This window comes from Mastacembelus armatus, chromosome 9 (genome assembly GCF_900324485.2).
Source record: "Mastacembelus armatus chromosome 9, fMasArm1.2, whole genome shotgun sequence".
Lineage (NCBI taxonomy): Eukaryota > Metazoa > Chordata > Actinopteri > Synbranchiformes > Mastacembelidae > Mastacembelus > Mastacembelus armatus.
In genome coordinates this window covers 20,199,269-20,214,390 of record NC_046641.1, presented here as the reverse complement: position 1 = coordinate 20,214,390, position 15,122 = coordinate 20,199,269, and the positions used below count along the sequence as shown (strand labels likewise).

Genomic DNA, 15,122 nt, shown 5'->3' with positions numbered 1-15,122 from the left:
CGACACGCCTTGTCATCCAAATGTAAGAGGACACCGCTTCCTGGTATGGGCTAATAATGAAGTGATGAGAGAAAGGTGTTGGGACAGTTCGCGTCAATGTGATCCTGGTTTACGAGGCTGCAGAAACTGTGAGTAAAATCGGTTATTTCTCATCGCTCGGTTGAAATGTCTGAAAGGGAAAGTCTCACTGGGTCTATATTCTGCGGAAGCATCTTGACGGAAATGTGTTTTTACGCAATAGCAACAACTAATTAACGAACCAATGCCAGTTACAACATTTAGCGCGACAAAGTTTGCTCTAAGGATTTACAGGAATTGTTTCCTTCTTCCTTGGACACCACCGTTTCTCTCTTTTTCCTGCTGACTGAAAATGGAAATGGAAAGCATGGGATCAGCTGCAACTTTACTGTCTTACATCTGCTTTTTTAAACATTTATTTGCTTATATTTGTCACGTGTTGGACGAAAATTTATTGGGTTTCTATGAAAAGTCCCTTCAGACGGTTTATTGTATTTTAATAAATTGATTTGAATGGAATTAGAATTACATTGCCATACCTATAACCAGTAGAGGAAGATAGTATTGTATAGTACAGTATAGTATAGTATGGTATACATAGATCAAAACAATGATGCCAATATGTAAAATAATTTGTTACTAGTAAAACTCCCGCATTCAAGATTTGGCTTGTGTAAAATTACAGTTATGTATATATATCCTAAAAATATTATCAGCAAAATGTACTTAAAGTACTCACAGGGTATAATGGTCCCTTTCAGGGTGTTAAGTGATGAGTGATACCATATAAATCAGATTATTTGGATGTTACTACTGTACTATTAACTCATAAACTGCATTTAATGACATGCTGCTGCTAAGTCACTGTAATTGTTATGTAAATGGTTTTGCTTATAAAATCTTTATCTGACTAATAAGTAGTTTTTTGTTTTTTGTTTTTTTTTTTATTAAGTACCACAAGTACTATGCTTGGGTGGAATTCTGAAGTACTTTTTTTACTGGAATATTTTACTATAGTTTACTATAGTACCGCATATTTACATTTTTTATGCACTGTCAATGCGTGTTTTACATTTATTTTCATGGAAGGGCTAGACAGTTAACATGTACTGTGTGCCTTTTACTTCCAAACAAGAAGAGAAGGAACACCGTATTGAGCTGAAGGAATGTCAGCCGTAAACAAATCTGCAGAGGATGGCGACTCGTTCTCGTCAAAGGTCATCAACATCGTGTTTATCATCCTGCTGCTGGATCTGCTGGGATTTACACTGATTCTACCTCTTCTACCTTCGATTTTGGACCATTATGCACAAACAGGGGTTAGTTGTTTTATTTTTTTAATGAATAATATATTATGCCTTGTTTCTGTTAGGGCAGCATAATGACTTAAATTATTACATTTTGCATAACAGTGTTAAAATACTGTGTATTACATGTAGTTTATGGGAGTTGACGACAGCATCTTCACAAATTTGAATGACCAGACTGGTTTGCAAAATATGACTGGCAAACATGACGCTTGTGTACTTCAGTTACACAAGGTGCCAATGAGAAGAATTAGCAGAAGCTGCAGTAAAATGTGATTTTGAATGGAATCTACTGGACAGACAACGTGCAGACTGCAGTGCTCCATCAAACAAAGGAGGCTTTGTGTGAAGACCCTACTCTATAAGAACCAAACTGACTCATGAGTAATTAGATTTGCAACCATGATGACTCACACTGACTTGACCTTTTTGCCAATGTTATTACTGACCCTGTGTGGTGTTTTATTTTCTGTGTTTTCTTTCTCGGCAGGATGTTGTTTATCAGTCTCTGCAGAGTGTTGTGGACTGGTTCAGGGAGGCTGTTGGGATTCCAATGGAGAAGAAGTACAACAGTGTCCTGTTTGGAGGTAGATTTGATCAGTTTAACCTTCTACACAGCTTATAAGGATATACAACTTTATAATCAATCAAACAGAAGCAAGGCTTCTTTCAGGTTGTTGGTTTAATCTCAGTGATCCTCAATTTGCCTTTCAGGTTTGATCGGGTCGCTGTTTTCAATGCTTCAGTTCTTGTCGTCACCTGTAACTGGGGCTTTGTCAGACCACCATGGCAGACGACCTCTGCTCATTCTCACTACAGTGAGTACTTCTTTATGACTGTACAATACAAGTCCCAGTACTCTCTCACATTAAAATTCAATCTTGTATCAACAGTGTAATGTTTGTCATCACTGCTTGTTATTCATGGAGTCTTTCCCTTGGCACAGTTCATGTTCCACTTCTGTAAAACACCAAACAGCACCGCCATCCAAACACACTCATTCTGGTCTAATTGGGTGCTTTGTGTCACAGTTAGGGCTGATGTCTTCCTATGCAGTCTGGGCCATTTCCCGGAGCTTCAGCATGTTCCTTTTGTTTCGGGTAATTGGGGGGATTTGTAAGGGCAACATCAGCCTCTGTACTGCCATTGTGGCTGACTTGCCATCACCAAAAGCACGAAACCGAGGAATGGTAAGAAACAAACTTCTGTGGCCATTATAGGAATTGTATTGTTGAAAGTGAATTTCTTAAAACACACCAAATGTGACTGATAGTCACCGCGGGAATCAGTGTGACTGTTATCAGGACACTGTGGCTCTGACCTTCACATTTCTTGATGATTGGCAACTTATGCCTTCGTTATTGTTGAAGTTAATTGACTTTAATTAGCTACATTAAATGTCTTACATGTGTAACTCATAAAAGCAATGAATACATTTAATGAATAATTCAAATTAATGTTATTGTAACCAGGCTATGATTGGCATTGCCTTCTCCTTGGGCTTCACTGTGGGACCTCTGATGGGTGCCTACTTTGCCCTCAGCTCCAGAACCACAGGAAATGTCTTCTACCAAACACCAGCTCTGCTCGCCCTGGCCTTCAGTGCTGCTGATCTGCTCTTCATTTGGCTCATGCTGCCTGAGACATTAACAAAGGATGTCAAGGTTGGTTGATGGAAGCACTCCCTCTGACAAGCGTTAAATGAAAAGATCAATACCACATGAGTGCAAAAACCAAAGTGTCTTTTTACATTGGGCTATGTGTAGGACTATTTCTTGACGTTTGGAACATGACCTCTGTGCCACCAAATGTCTAGACCACAACAGAGCCAGGCAAACTGTTTCGTGTGTTCATGCTGACTGGGTTTTCACCCCTGCCTTTTATTTACCAGACTTAAGAGTGATATTAATATTCTGATCTTCTTTGCAACAAGTTAAGAAGTGTGTTTTTCCTAAATGGGCATCTATTCCTCATAGTAAGGTTCTACAATGAAGGTAGTTTTTGCTGTCTAATAGTTCAGTATGACAATGCGGTATTTTTTATTTTTTTTATAGGGGATGATTTGTCTTGTAAAACAATATTTCTTAGTGCTCAACTTAAATCTCAGTGGTGGATGTATTATTTTGTGACATTGCAATAGTTCTGGTCTACAATGCGACTTGCACAAGTGTGAGGTTGAAATCTCAAATGCATAGATACTGACTTTTCAGTGGCCCTGTGATGGACTGGTGACCTGTCCAGGGTGTACCCCTGCCTTTCACCAAAAGAGAGCTGGGATAGGCTCCAGCAGATCCCTGTGACCCTGGTTAGGAATAAGTGGGTATAGATAATAGATGAATGGATGGACTTTTCAGTGAAGGAGAATATTTCTATATTCATAGATTCTGGATTTTACAAGGAATACTTGAACATGAACATAAGATACATCAAACATGACAAAATATCAAACAGCCCTGTAGACTCACACAGGAGTTTTCACTTTGTCTGACAAAACATCTGATAAATCAGGAAATTCTCATGGTTAGGGTTTTCATACTGCTGTAAAAATGTTTATTTTGAAAGGGATACAATCAAGTATCAGTTATGAGAAAGCTACATATTATTTGTTGTATGTCATCCTAGGCTTCACCTTCAGGGTTTGGAGACTCCAGCAACCTCCTCAACCCTGTATCTTTGTTCCATTTTTCAGCTGTTAGCAGGACAAAAGATCCACCTTCAAAAGAAAGTGAGTGCTGTACATACTGGATTTCTCTGTGGTGCAGAATCATTTATAAACCATGAATGAACTTTGGCATACTGATAAAGGTGGAGATGTAATTTAACAGGAATGCAGAAGCTGCAAATGTTGGGCCTGGTTTATTTCTGCTACCTCTTCCTGTTCTCTGGTCTGGAGTTTACACTGAGTTTTCTGACTCATCAACGCTTCAAGTTTACAAGGTATAGAGCCAAAGATAAAACTGTGTACTTTAGCAATTCTAGTAAAACTAACATGAGCACAAACCTTTTATTTTTTCTGTCAACAGTATGCAGCAGGGAAAGATGTTCTTCTTCATTGGTGTCATCATGGCTTTGATCCAGGGGGGATACGCTCGTAGAATCAAACCTGGGAACCACATCAAAGCTGTTCGTATGGTAAAAGGACCATCTAATATACAGTACATGACAAATCTCTGTAAAATATAATATTTCTTCACTTGATGCAACTAGAGCCGCCACTCAACAAATGTCTGTTTCACTGAACAGTGTTTCTTATGTTTAGGCAATCATAACGTTGATCCCAGCATTTATTCTCATTGGGTTATCATGGAATATAACGATGCTTTACATCGGCCTGGCAATGTACTCCTTTGGTGAGTCATGTTTACAGTCACACATGGTTTGTATATTTAGCATCAACGGTGAAGTATAAAAAGTACAAATAGTGAAATATTTGGTTTTACAGAAACCCTCATTTAAGAACAAAGCAGGTGCACAAGTCCTAGTGCTGTTTTGTATGTGATATAAAAATTTAATATAAATACTTTTAAATTGACTTTTTAAGAAACAGAAGTGAAAACTAATGAGCCCTGCACATGATAAAACTAGAGATTCCACCTGAAGAGAAGGTCTGGAAAATATGAATGGAATTATTAAACAATACCTGATTGATAAAATCAATACAAAAATAAGATCACTTAGTTATGCAACAGTTTTTAATAAACTTTAATCAATTTTTATTACACTATGTGTAATAACTATTAAATATATCAACATCTAAATATGTTACTTGTGTTAGATGCAACATTTTCTGTTTATATTTCATGTCATTCCTGTTGCAGCGGCTGCCATAGTAGTTCCATGCTTGTCGACGCTTGTTTCTGACCATGGTGAGTCTCTTATTAATTATCATTTATTTGAACTCACAAACAGTTTTGATATACTATAATGATCACGCTGTTACTGATCTTTCCCTGTGGATATTCCTCCAGGTTCAGCCAATCAGAAAGGCACAGTGATGGGGATCCTGCGTAGCTTGGGTGCCCTGGCAAGAGCACTGGGGCCTGTTGTGTCATCCTCTGGTAAGGAAAAGTCAGTATTAAAATTGAAGGCAGTAATGGTGACCAGTTTTCAAGCCGGCTTTGTAGATGGTTTTGTAAGAGGTAGTCTTCTGTCCTCTTCTAAATTCAAATGTCCCGTTAAATCATAAGGTATAAGTAGTTTTTTAAGCATTAGACAGCACCTTCATGTCACTAATTCTTTTGACTCAGTACCATTTGAATTGTTTGCTCTATATTTAAATGTATTTCCAATGTGTCTCTTATAACTGTTTTATTTGCTTCACAGTTTACTGGATAGCTGGAGCTCAGACCTGTTTTCTTCTCACATCAGCCTCTTTCACTATACCCCTGGCTCTCCTGAGTGCAGCCAGAAGGCTTAAGGACGAGTGAGCAGAGAATCTGTGAAAGCGACCCTGATTGCAGAGACTTCTTATATTTAGTTTCTGACTGAATGTTGTGATATTTACATCAGCGGGGAAAGCAAGCAAGTTATTACTCTTTATCAATTATTGAAATAATGATGAGGTTCATATTTTCTGTGCTATTAGCCAATGATCAACAGAGAGTGTAGAGCTGACTTTTTCTAAGCGATGTAAAGCTTTTTATATCTACTTGTATATCAACAGTGCAGCTACTTGACTGCATGGGTTAGTGAAGGTTACAGGTACCATGGAACAAAATTATCCTTTTATAATGCAATATTTGAAGTAGTCACTCAGATCTATCATTTTTACAAAGTACAATTTTATTTTATATTCATTTTGAAAGTGTCAGTATTTTCTTGTAATTAAAAAAAGAATAAAGTGTCTGTCTATGTGAATGAATTATCACACTTTAAATATAAAAATTGTCAAAAAGATTGTAAATAAATGTAATTGCAGTGGTGGAAGGTAACTTTATACATTTACAGCCTTAATGTACTGTATTCAGTATTTCTATTTCTATACTTTTACTCCACTACAGAAGTGCTACACAATCCATAAAATAAGTGGCATTTACTGCTCAGCTGTATATAAATAAGCTCCATCTCAACAATATCAACAATACAACAAAATATAAGTATATAATATTCTATAAGGGTCCATTCTGGATAGGTAAATACTTTCACTTTTGGTTCTTTAAGTGGTCCTACATTATGCTGATGTTTTTTTCTTTTTTTTTCATTAGTTAAACGTTTACAGGCAAGTCATTGTACTAGTTTTTATCTACAGGGCTGGGGCAGGTACTGAGCAAAGAATAAAGTTGTTAAAACCTTGGCAGCATATCTATCTGGTAATGCGGTGTAGTTTTATATAGGTGTCAGCCTTGCGGTCTAAGTGTGAGCTTTATGCTATCACCTCTGACAGTGGGTTTTGTGTTAGTTTGTGAGCTTTTTCAGAAATACTTAACCAGTTCATTGTTAAATTGCTGCATAACGTTTTGTAGCTTTTGTGAATTTTACGAGGAGATGCCAGTAGATGTCGCTGCAGGGTCTCCTGCAGGAATATATCAATCAGTGGTCACTGTGAGGTTTTTAAAATTATAATCTTTTTAGCTTAAATTGTAAATATAACTAATATTTAATGCAAATCTTTTCCCCTGTGTTGCTCATATCTGTAGTGTGTGGGTCCAGTCCGGTTACAGCCATATACTGTGCCATTTTAGGGAAACACACTGCAGACACAACAGAAAGAAGGGATGATGTGACACTTTGCATGATGAGTTTATTGCTCATCTCTCTTGTCAACATGCTGATATCCATCTGTATACTGGGTGCAGGCAAGTTGGAAGATACCATATCAGATGAGAGTAAGGTGAAGTAACACACAGTGAATTGGTATCTTCCAGCTCTGATTGACAGCACATACCTGATCCAGGTTGTTGCTCACACCTGATATACATGTGCTCACAGCTTCAGCTCCTCTCCCTGGCTGTGCATGTGTTACCGTATCCATGTAGTCAGTCATAACAACAGAAGCACAGCTATGGCACATTAATAATAAATACACCTACCACCTGACTCATCACATTTAAAATGATTGCGAGAACTAGCGATCAGCTTCTACTGTGACCCTTCGGGGCTTCCGTAGATCCAAGTAGCAGTTGCTGCCATGCTATCAAACAGGTTGTTCAGGCTGAGCAGCCAGCACGCTGTTGGCGTAGATAAATACATCACCGATGTAAGAGGGAGTTTGACAACACATGGACGACCAAGTGGACATGCTGCATTGTGACTGCATATAGGAAAACCTAAAGATGGACAAGGTAGTTGGCAGCATAACGGTTGTTTTTTTTAAGCTAACTAGCGAGTTAGCTAGCTAGTAACGTCAATGTTACGCTAAAGTAACAACAAAACTCACTCAGTAAAACACACAGTAACTCAGCTACTGTCTCCACCACACAAGCGAGCTGCTAGATAAGACATTAGTTTGGTTGGTTACCTCAAAGCTAAGGTTATGTAACGTAATTCGAGCCGCAACAATTAGCAAAGTAATAATTAACTGTCACAGAGTTAGATGTTGGCTTAGCACATTTCGTGTGAGTCTAAAACATTAACAAACTGACTGGTTTTCAACCAACTGTGGTAATGCATTGCTTCACTTGAACCCGAGCCAGTAACGTGATTGTCAAAGGTCGTGTTTCAGCAGACTGTTGATGACACACAAGCTTTACTTTACCCAGGAAAGCAAACTATCGTCTGGTGTCCAGTCTGACCCCAAACACCAGAGGAGACAGAGAAAACAGCCTGCAGAGCCACATTCAGCCTCATCCCCTCCTATGGTGCTGCCCAATCCACACGGGTCCGACCAGAACCCGAGAGGGTAGGAAGATAATAACAGGCATAATGTTTCTACTCTTGTCAACATAGTCAGTCATGGCCTGAGTCACTGCTGTACATTATTCAGTTACATATTAGTGTCATTGTCTGAACTTTGTCAAGCAGCTGGTCGGGTCTGAGCCCAAAACCAGAAGGAAAAGGAGGTGGTCATTGCTACAGTATCAGCCGTCGTGTCAGAGAGGCCAGTGATGATATCTTCCAAAGAGACAGGTCCGTACGGGACCACCAAGCAAAGGTTAGCTTTATTTCAACTACCAGAAAAAAGGATTTAGAAAAAACGTTGCTTCAAGCAGTTAGGTGAAAGTGAACTTCATCTGTCTCCTCAGGTGTCAAAAACAAACAGTGACTCTCCTGCTCAAGGCAAAATCATGGACAAGAAGTCACTGGATGCACAGAAAAGAGGTAGCTATCACACATGCTACCTGAATTCAGCTTGTTTTCTGTTTCTTTTTTCTAAATCTATAGATAAACCTCTCACTGCACTGCAATGAAAATAAGTAGCAGACTTTTTATAACTGATCCTCAGGTTTGAGAAGTACCAGATCTGCCCCAAACTCTGCAGGAAAGTCAGAATCAGCTCTGAATGACTTGGTCCCATTTGAAGTGAAGATGGCTGATTTTCCAGAATTATCTGGTGTTTTGCTGAGCAAAGCAAACCTTCCTATTGTGCAGAAAGAGTGCTGGGGTCCATTTACTACAGCCACAACTCCTCAAACACAAACACTGCCATCTGCTTGGAAGGTGGGCTCACTGAAATATTCAGCATGCAGTTTTGTCATTTGCAGTTCACTAATTCAGAGTTCCACTCATGAATTTGGTGTTGCTGTAATTTTCTGTTTATTAGTTTGACTGGAAAGAATACCCGACACAGCCTGACCACCGTCAAACTGCCACTAAGACTATTGCTTCACCAGGTTAAGCAAAGCACCCAGTAGTCACCCTTTTAATGACTATAATGCAGTGTCAATAATATTATGTATAGATATATATAAATATATGCATTATCTGACTTATTTATTTATTGTAAACAGGACAGCCAGTGGTGACTTCCTGGGCTAATGTTGCCTCTCAGCCACCAAAGAGACCTGTTCCTAAGGAGAAGACAATCAGCAGCAACCACCTGCAGGTAGGAAAGATCTTTTTGTGTTTATTTATTTATATATATTGTTTTTAACAGATATCAGTCACTCTTGGACAGAACTGACTAGCTCTCTCTAAAAAGACATAGAGTGTACCAACGTCTTACATTTTCTTTGCAGAGTTCAGGAGTATATTTTTTGGCCTGCTGTCAGCAGTATTTTAAGTTTTGTAATTTATTTGTGTAGCATTTTGTACTTTTGGGAATTGAGAGAGGTAGTTCATCTGTTAATTACATATGAGACCCATTTGGCAGCAGATTGCTCTAAAGGAGGTTGTTTTTGTCAGCACCACCAGACCTGCAGCACTATGTATGGACATACTATGTATGGACTCACCGCTTAAAATGACCATCAAGCGAATGCAGACAAAATAAATGTGAGGCTGCTTTAGTTGTAGCTAATAAATAATAGTCATCAGCTCTATCTCTTAAGTCTTTCTGCACTGCTGTGTGTTGAAACTGTTTTTCAGATAGAGGAAATGGCTGCACAGCAGGAAGTGGGAGCCACAGGAAAGAAGAAAGGGAAGAAAAAGAAGAAGAAAGCTAAAGGTGCTCGTGTAGATACAGAAGCTGACTCAGAAGAGCCATTCATTTATCAGGAACCTCCAAAATTTGAGGTAAACAAAATTTGCAAATTTGTTTCAGAAGCAAAAACATTCACAAGCATTTTGAAAATAGATTTAGATTGTTTGTTTGTTTTTAATATGTTGGATGATGTGATTTTTGTTGTATTTTTAGGATGAAGAGGAGTTTCCAGGCTTGACTGTTGCTTTGACTGGGACTAATAGATTGATGACAAGCAGCAATGCAACAAAGCTATGCAATGAGGCACATTAATCTTTCCAAATGTTTTTGCATAGTATTGGAAATAGTTATGGCTATTAGATTTACAGGGGTGTTAAATACCCACATTGATATTTGGGGTCCATAGACTTTCACTAAAGTTAAATAGACCATAATTTGCTAAACCTATGTTAATTTTTTTTTTTTTTTTCAGGAAAACCAAAGAGAAGGTGGTCACTATCTATCTGCTGACCAGAACAAGGAAAAATCATTAGCAACAAAAATTCTGTCCACAGAGACAGCTAAAAAAGGACAGGTTAGTGTTTTCATTTTAAATTTAGACAGTTCTGCAATATCACCCAGAAGAAAAATGTACAGATTAAGCCTGGTTTTTACACCTGTTCCTGAACATCTGATATCTAGAAAGCTGAAAAGGTCTCAGGGAAGAAGAGCAAAGCTCCTGTTCAGCTGGACATAGGAAACATTTTGGCCGCTTTGGAAAAGAAACAACAATCTCAAAAACCCAAGCAGGACTCCAAGCCAGTCATTCTGTCAGGTAGGTTATGGTCAGTATCTTAGTCAATGCTTCAGAGTGTTTTTCATTTATCTCTTGTTCTTTAATAAAAAAAATATTTCAAAGTGTATATTGACTAAACATTACATTAAAAGACAGCCTGGAATGATCCCTTATAAAAAATGTTTTGTAGTTGGTGGAGGGTTACCTATTGTCTCAAAACAACCAGTAATCCAAAAGAAGCCTTGGCAGCAGGATAAAATTGCACACAATCCTCTGGACTCCACCAGCCCTTTGGTGAAGAAAGGAAAGCAGAGAGAGGTACCCAAAGCCAAGAAACCCACTCCACTGAAGAAGGCAAGTCCACTTACTCAGGAAAAAATACGCAGAGATGAAGGACAGTCTATAAGGGTGTTTCAGGTATGCAGCTTTGTCAGTTTATTTCTGTCTGGTCCTCAGGTCATTTTGAAAGAAAGGGAGGAGAGGAAACGGAGACGCTTGCAGGAGGAGAGAGGTCTTCCTGAAAATGAGTGCAAACCTACTAATGACACTATGGAAGAAGAACAGTGCGACACAACTGCCACAGGTCAGAGCAAGCATGTAAACGCCACTGTGAGTAAATAAGTAAATAAATTATGGAGATGTTTGACTGTAGCTGATATTTGGTGTCTATTTTGTGTTTCTGGAACCTCAGATGTGGTTGAGAGTCCTACAGAAGAACTTGATGATCAGTCAGAGTTACATGGCACAGATCAGGAGGTGAAAGAGGGTATGGAAACTGAAAAAGGCGAAACTATAGAGCAACAAACCACCCCACTTGTGGCCTGCCCGCTTAATCAACCCAAAATCCACAGCAGAAAGTTCAGAGAGTAAGACTGTAATCTCATGTTGCTACATGTTATACCCAGTCACAGGTTTTTGATCTTTGTTGGTAGTGTGTCCATTGTGTGGGTGAGAAATAAGAAAACCTCTAAATTAAATTCATTGGTTTTCCTACATTTCTGCCCAAATGTTTATTGTTGTACATGTCAGCTATTGCAGCCAGATGCTGAGCAGAGACGTGGATGAATGCGTGACGACTCTGCTGAAGGAGCTTGTTCGTTTCCAGGACCGCCTGTACCAGAAGGACCCCATGAAGGCACGCATGAAGAGACGGATTGTGATGGGGCTCAGAGAGGTCCTGAAGCACCTCAAACTTAGGAAGGTCAAGTGTGTCATCATCTCACCAAACTGTGAACGAATCCAGTCTAAAGGTAGTGTTTACTTATAACGTTAAAGGGAACTAGGTACAGATGTGTACCAGCTAGTAACACAGAATACTTAAGATTGTGATACTGACATCCGTACAAAAATGTCACAGGTGGCCTGGATGAGGCTGTCCACACCATCATTGAGACATGTCGGGAACAGGATGTGCCATTTGTGTTTGCCCTCTCCAGGAAAGCTTTGGGTCGCTGTGTCAACAAGGCAGTTCCTGTCAGCCTGGTGGGCATCTTCAACTATGATGGTGCACAGGTCCGGTTTACTATACTCTAATCACTAACAAAGCACATTCTCTTGAAGTTGCTTAAATTTTTACTACAATAAAATTGTTAAATTATTTGAAAACTGTTTTATTACTCACAGGACTGCTATCACAAAATGATCAAGTTGTCATCTGAGGCCAGAAGAGCCTATGAGGTCACGGTGTCAAGCCTGGAGCAGACAGACCAGGCTGAGGCAGAGAAGGCAGTGAATGCTGAGGAAGAGCTGCAGATAAGCAGTCTGGGTGAGGAGTCTGAGCTCAGTCCAGATACCACACAGCCAGAGGAACCAGAATACAGTAAGTTATTGTAGTTATTGTACCAACCCAATTCTGGCGACATCTTTAGTTTATGTGAATCACAGTTGACAGTTACCAGGTGCTTGCTCATAAGGGATTTGTTGGGTTTCTATGTGCCTTGAGAGGATTTTTGTGTGATTTGTTGGTGAACAAATAGTTGCGTTGGATTGAATTGAAATTAAAACTGTAATTTAGTGACCAGTTAAATCAATTTTAGGGCAGTCTGGTAGCAAGAGAAGAGCTTGTAGATAAAATAACATCTTTCACCAATCAAAGTCAAATAAATATCTTTGTATTTCTTTTTCCAGTAAAAATCTGGAAAAAAATGTTGGAGAACAAGAACAACCATAGATTGTTAAACTTTGAAGAGCAGCTGAGCTCCATGCATTTGGACAGTGAATGTACAGAAAACACTGATGAAGATGAGAAGAGTTGACACTTGCGAAGCCTTCCATGCCTAAAGTATGAACACACTCAGCTGGTCAGCAGCGTAGAGGAAACTAGGATGGAGACAATCCCACACACAGGTGCTCTGCTGCATTGCCTTTTAACCTGGGGATTCTTGTCAGGAAATTAATTTTGCGGTGAATTATGTTCTTTTAGAAAAGATATATATATATTTTTTTCTGGTTGAGTTCAAGATACTTGGACAAATTTAAGAATGTATAATTTAAAAATGTGTGGCCTCACTGCTAGTAGACAGGTTTACCACTGACTAACTTGGACCAAACTAGTCACTTGAACGGATCCCACAATATGAATTTTCATTTGTGAACATGCCTAAAGGATGTCTAGAGCTACGTACTGAATGTGTGTAGAATATAGAATAGTTATTCAGGACTAACTATTCAGTGATAATTTGACACTGAAAATTACAGATGGTCTTAGACTTCAGTTTTGTTTAGTTTTTTTCTGGATTTCTTTTGACTGTTTGAAAGGAACAGTAGAGAAATAATAGGAAATGAGGTGAGGTAGGAGGGGTGACATGCAACAAAGGTCCTCAGCCATACTCAGCAATTCTATGGGCTGAAATAAGATTTTGAGCCTGTGAAATGACAATTGTATATCACCCTTTGTAAAACTGGAAAAAATGATAACTGAAAATGTGTGAAATTCAATGCTGCTTTGTTAGTTATTAAAGCAACAGAAGTTGCACAAGTTGCTGGAATCAGTTATATACAAAGATGAAAAATCAAGGATTTTTACTATGAATATGCAGTGTATACCAAACCTGTTCAAAGTTTTCTTCTTTAAAGCTGTACTCCCCTACTTTTGATATAAAATCAGCACATTTCAATTTCATTTCACTTTTCCACAGCTTTACAAAGGGTGCAACAGATACACAAGCTCTTTTTTGAGCCATCATGCCACCGAGGTTCAGTTTAGAAGCAAAACATTAGGATATGGTTTTTCTTTGCATAAATTATTTTTAGAACAGTATGTTTTTGGCCTGATTTGCACTATAAAGTTAAACATGTTCTTGAATTATGCTAGATAGCAAAAAAGTCACCAAATAGTAAAACAATCAAGGTTTAGATTCTCATGAAGATGAAACAAGGGAAAGAGATTAAGGCCTGATGATGTTGTATCTAAAGACATATTTTCTAATTCTTTTTTTTTTTTTTACACCCTTAAATAAAACCTCTTCATGTATGATGGAGTAGAGAGAGATTTTAGAGGAGAATGGAGAATTCAATGTTTACATGAATTGTCAGATGCTTCTGTTTCAACATGCTAAATAAAGGTTTGAAGCTGAATAGTTCTCAAGTAAAATATCAATGAAAAGTGTTATTTCTATAGAACAGACAAATGTAGTATTTACTTGAAATAGGTAAATATACAAGTGTAGCAGCCCAAGTGTGCACCCCAGTAAAAGACAAATAAACACAAATACATGTTAATCCTGGCATCACTTAAATGTAAAGAAAAGTAATAAAAATTGGAAGCATCTTGGAAAAGATTTATCAGAAATGGGCAATTTACCTTAAATATTTTATTTGGTTTCAACATATTCTATGAGATAACTTTTCAAACCATTCTTAACAGATATTTACTCTTCAAACACTTTCAAACTGACATTATTCTTAGTTTGAAGAAAATAAATAATCCTAGGTCATGCAAAGACAGACCAGTGCTTAGAGGCCAGAGTGTTTTTTGAATGTTCTATTGGCTATATTTGTTCCTATGAAATAAATATGTAGTAACACATCTACTACTTCCCACCTTGAATGCAAATAAAAAGATATCTTTCTAAATCCATCCTGTAATATTAGGTAAAGTGGCCCCTGTGGCCTACAAGTGAAATGTTTAATTGCAAAATGATTTCTAGTCTCAAAGTAAAAATAATTTGTGATGTTAAATAACCCAACTAAAAAAATCAGTTATATTTTTAAAAAGTAGGTCTGCCTTTGGTATAAAACTCAGTAGGTCCAATAAATCTTAAGAATTTTTTCTTTTCTTTGAAAATCTGCTGCATTTTAAAGTATACAATATCTTGTAAATAAATAGTTCAGTTGATCAGACTACAAATGTGTCTATGTGCAGTCATTTTTTTTTCCAAGTTACAGTTTTTATTGCCATATATTTTCTGTTGTATGACTGATGATTTTGAAAGGAGCAGTCCTTTATCTGTATGTATCTATATGTAGTAAGTTCCACAACAGTGAAACATATGTCATATTTTAC

At 38.0% G+C, this 15,122-nt stretch overlaps 2 protein-coding genes across 3 annotated transcripts; both read left to right on the top strand.

Annotated features, from left to right (window-relative positions):
* Positions 1-33: 33 nt before the first annotated feature.
* Positions 34-6,182, top strand: LOC113138324 (major facilitator superfamily domain-containing protein 10). Of its 2 annotated transcripts, none has more exons than XM_026320641.1 (13): positions 34-128; positions 1,154-1,337; positions 1,816-1,912; positions 2,040-2,143; positions 2,357-2,515; positions 2,798-2,989; positions 3,948-4,050; positions 4,151-4,262; positions 4,349-4,457; positions 4,585-4,675; positions 5,144-5,191; positions 5,294-5,383; positions 5,649-6,182. In XM_026320641.1, exons 2-13 carry the CDS (start codon positions 1,185-1,187, stop codon positions 5,750-5,752), a joined length of 1,362 nt encoding a protein of 453 aa, XP_026176426.1. In that variant the 5' UTR covers positions 34-128; positions 1,154-1,184; the 3' UTR covers positions 5,753-6,182. The 2 variants fall into 2 exon arrangements, with proteins under 2 accessions (XP_026176426.1, XP_026176427.1); XM_026320642.1 differs by having other exon boundaries at positions 49-128; positions 1,157-1,337.
* Positions 6,183-7,440: 1,258 nt separating this feature from the next.
* On the top strand, positions 7,441-14,766 carry LOC113139200 (selenocysteine insertion sequence-binding protein 2). Its single transcript, XM_026322248.2, has 18 exons — positions 7,441-7,606; positions 8,024-8,163; positions 8,286-8,415; positions 8,507-8,582; positions 8,707-8,921; positions 9,025-9,094; positions 9,212-9,306; positions 9,789-9,935; positions 10,057-10,146; positions 10,316-10,417; positions 10,525-10,657; positions 10,809-10,972; positions 11,075-11,201; positions 11,310-11,484; positions 11,648-11,868; positions 11,976-12,130; positions 12,242-12,437; positions 12,746-14,766. The coding sequence occupies exons 1-18, from the start codon at positions 7,598-7,600 to the stop codon at positions 12,871-12,873; spliced, it is 2,373 nt and encodes a 790-aa protein (XP_026178033.1). The 5' UTR covers positions 7,441-7,597; the 3' UTR covers positions 12,874-14,766.
* Positions 14,767-15,122: the final 356 nt, after the last annotated feature.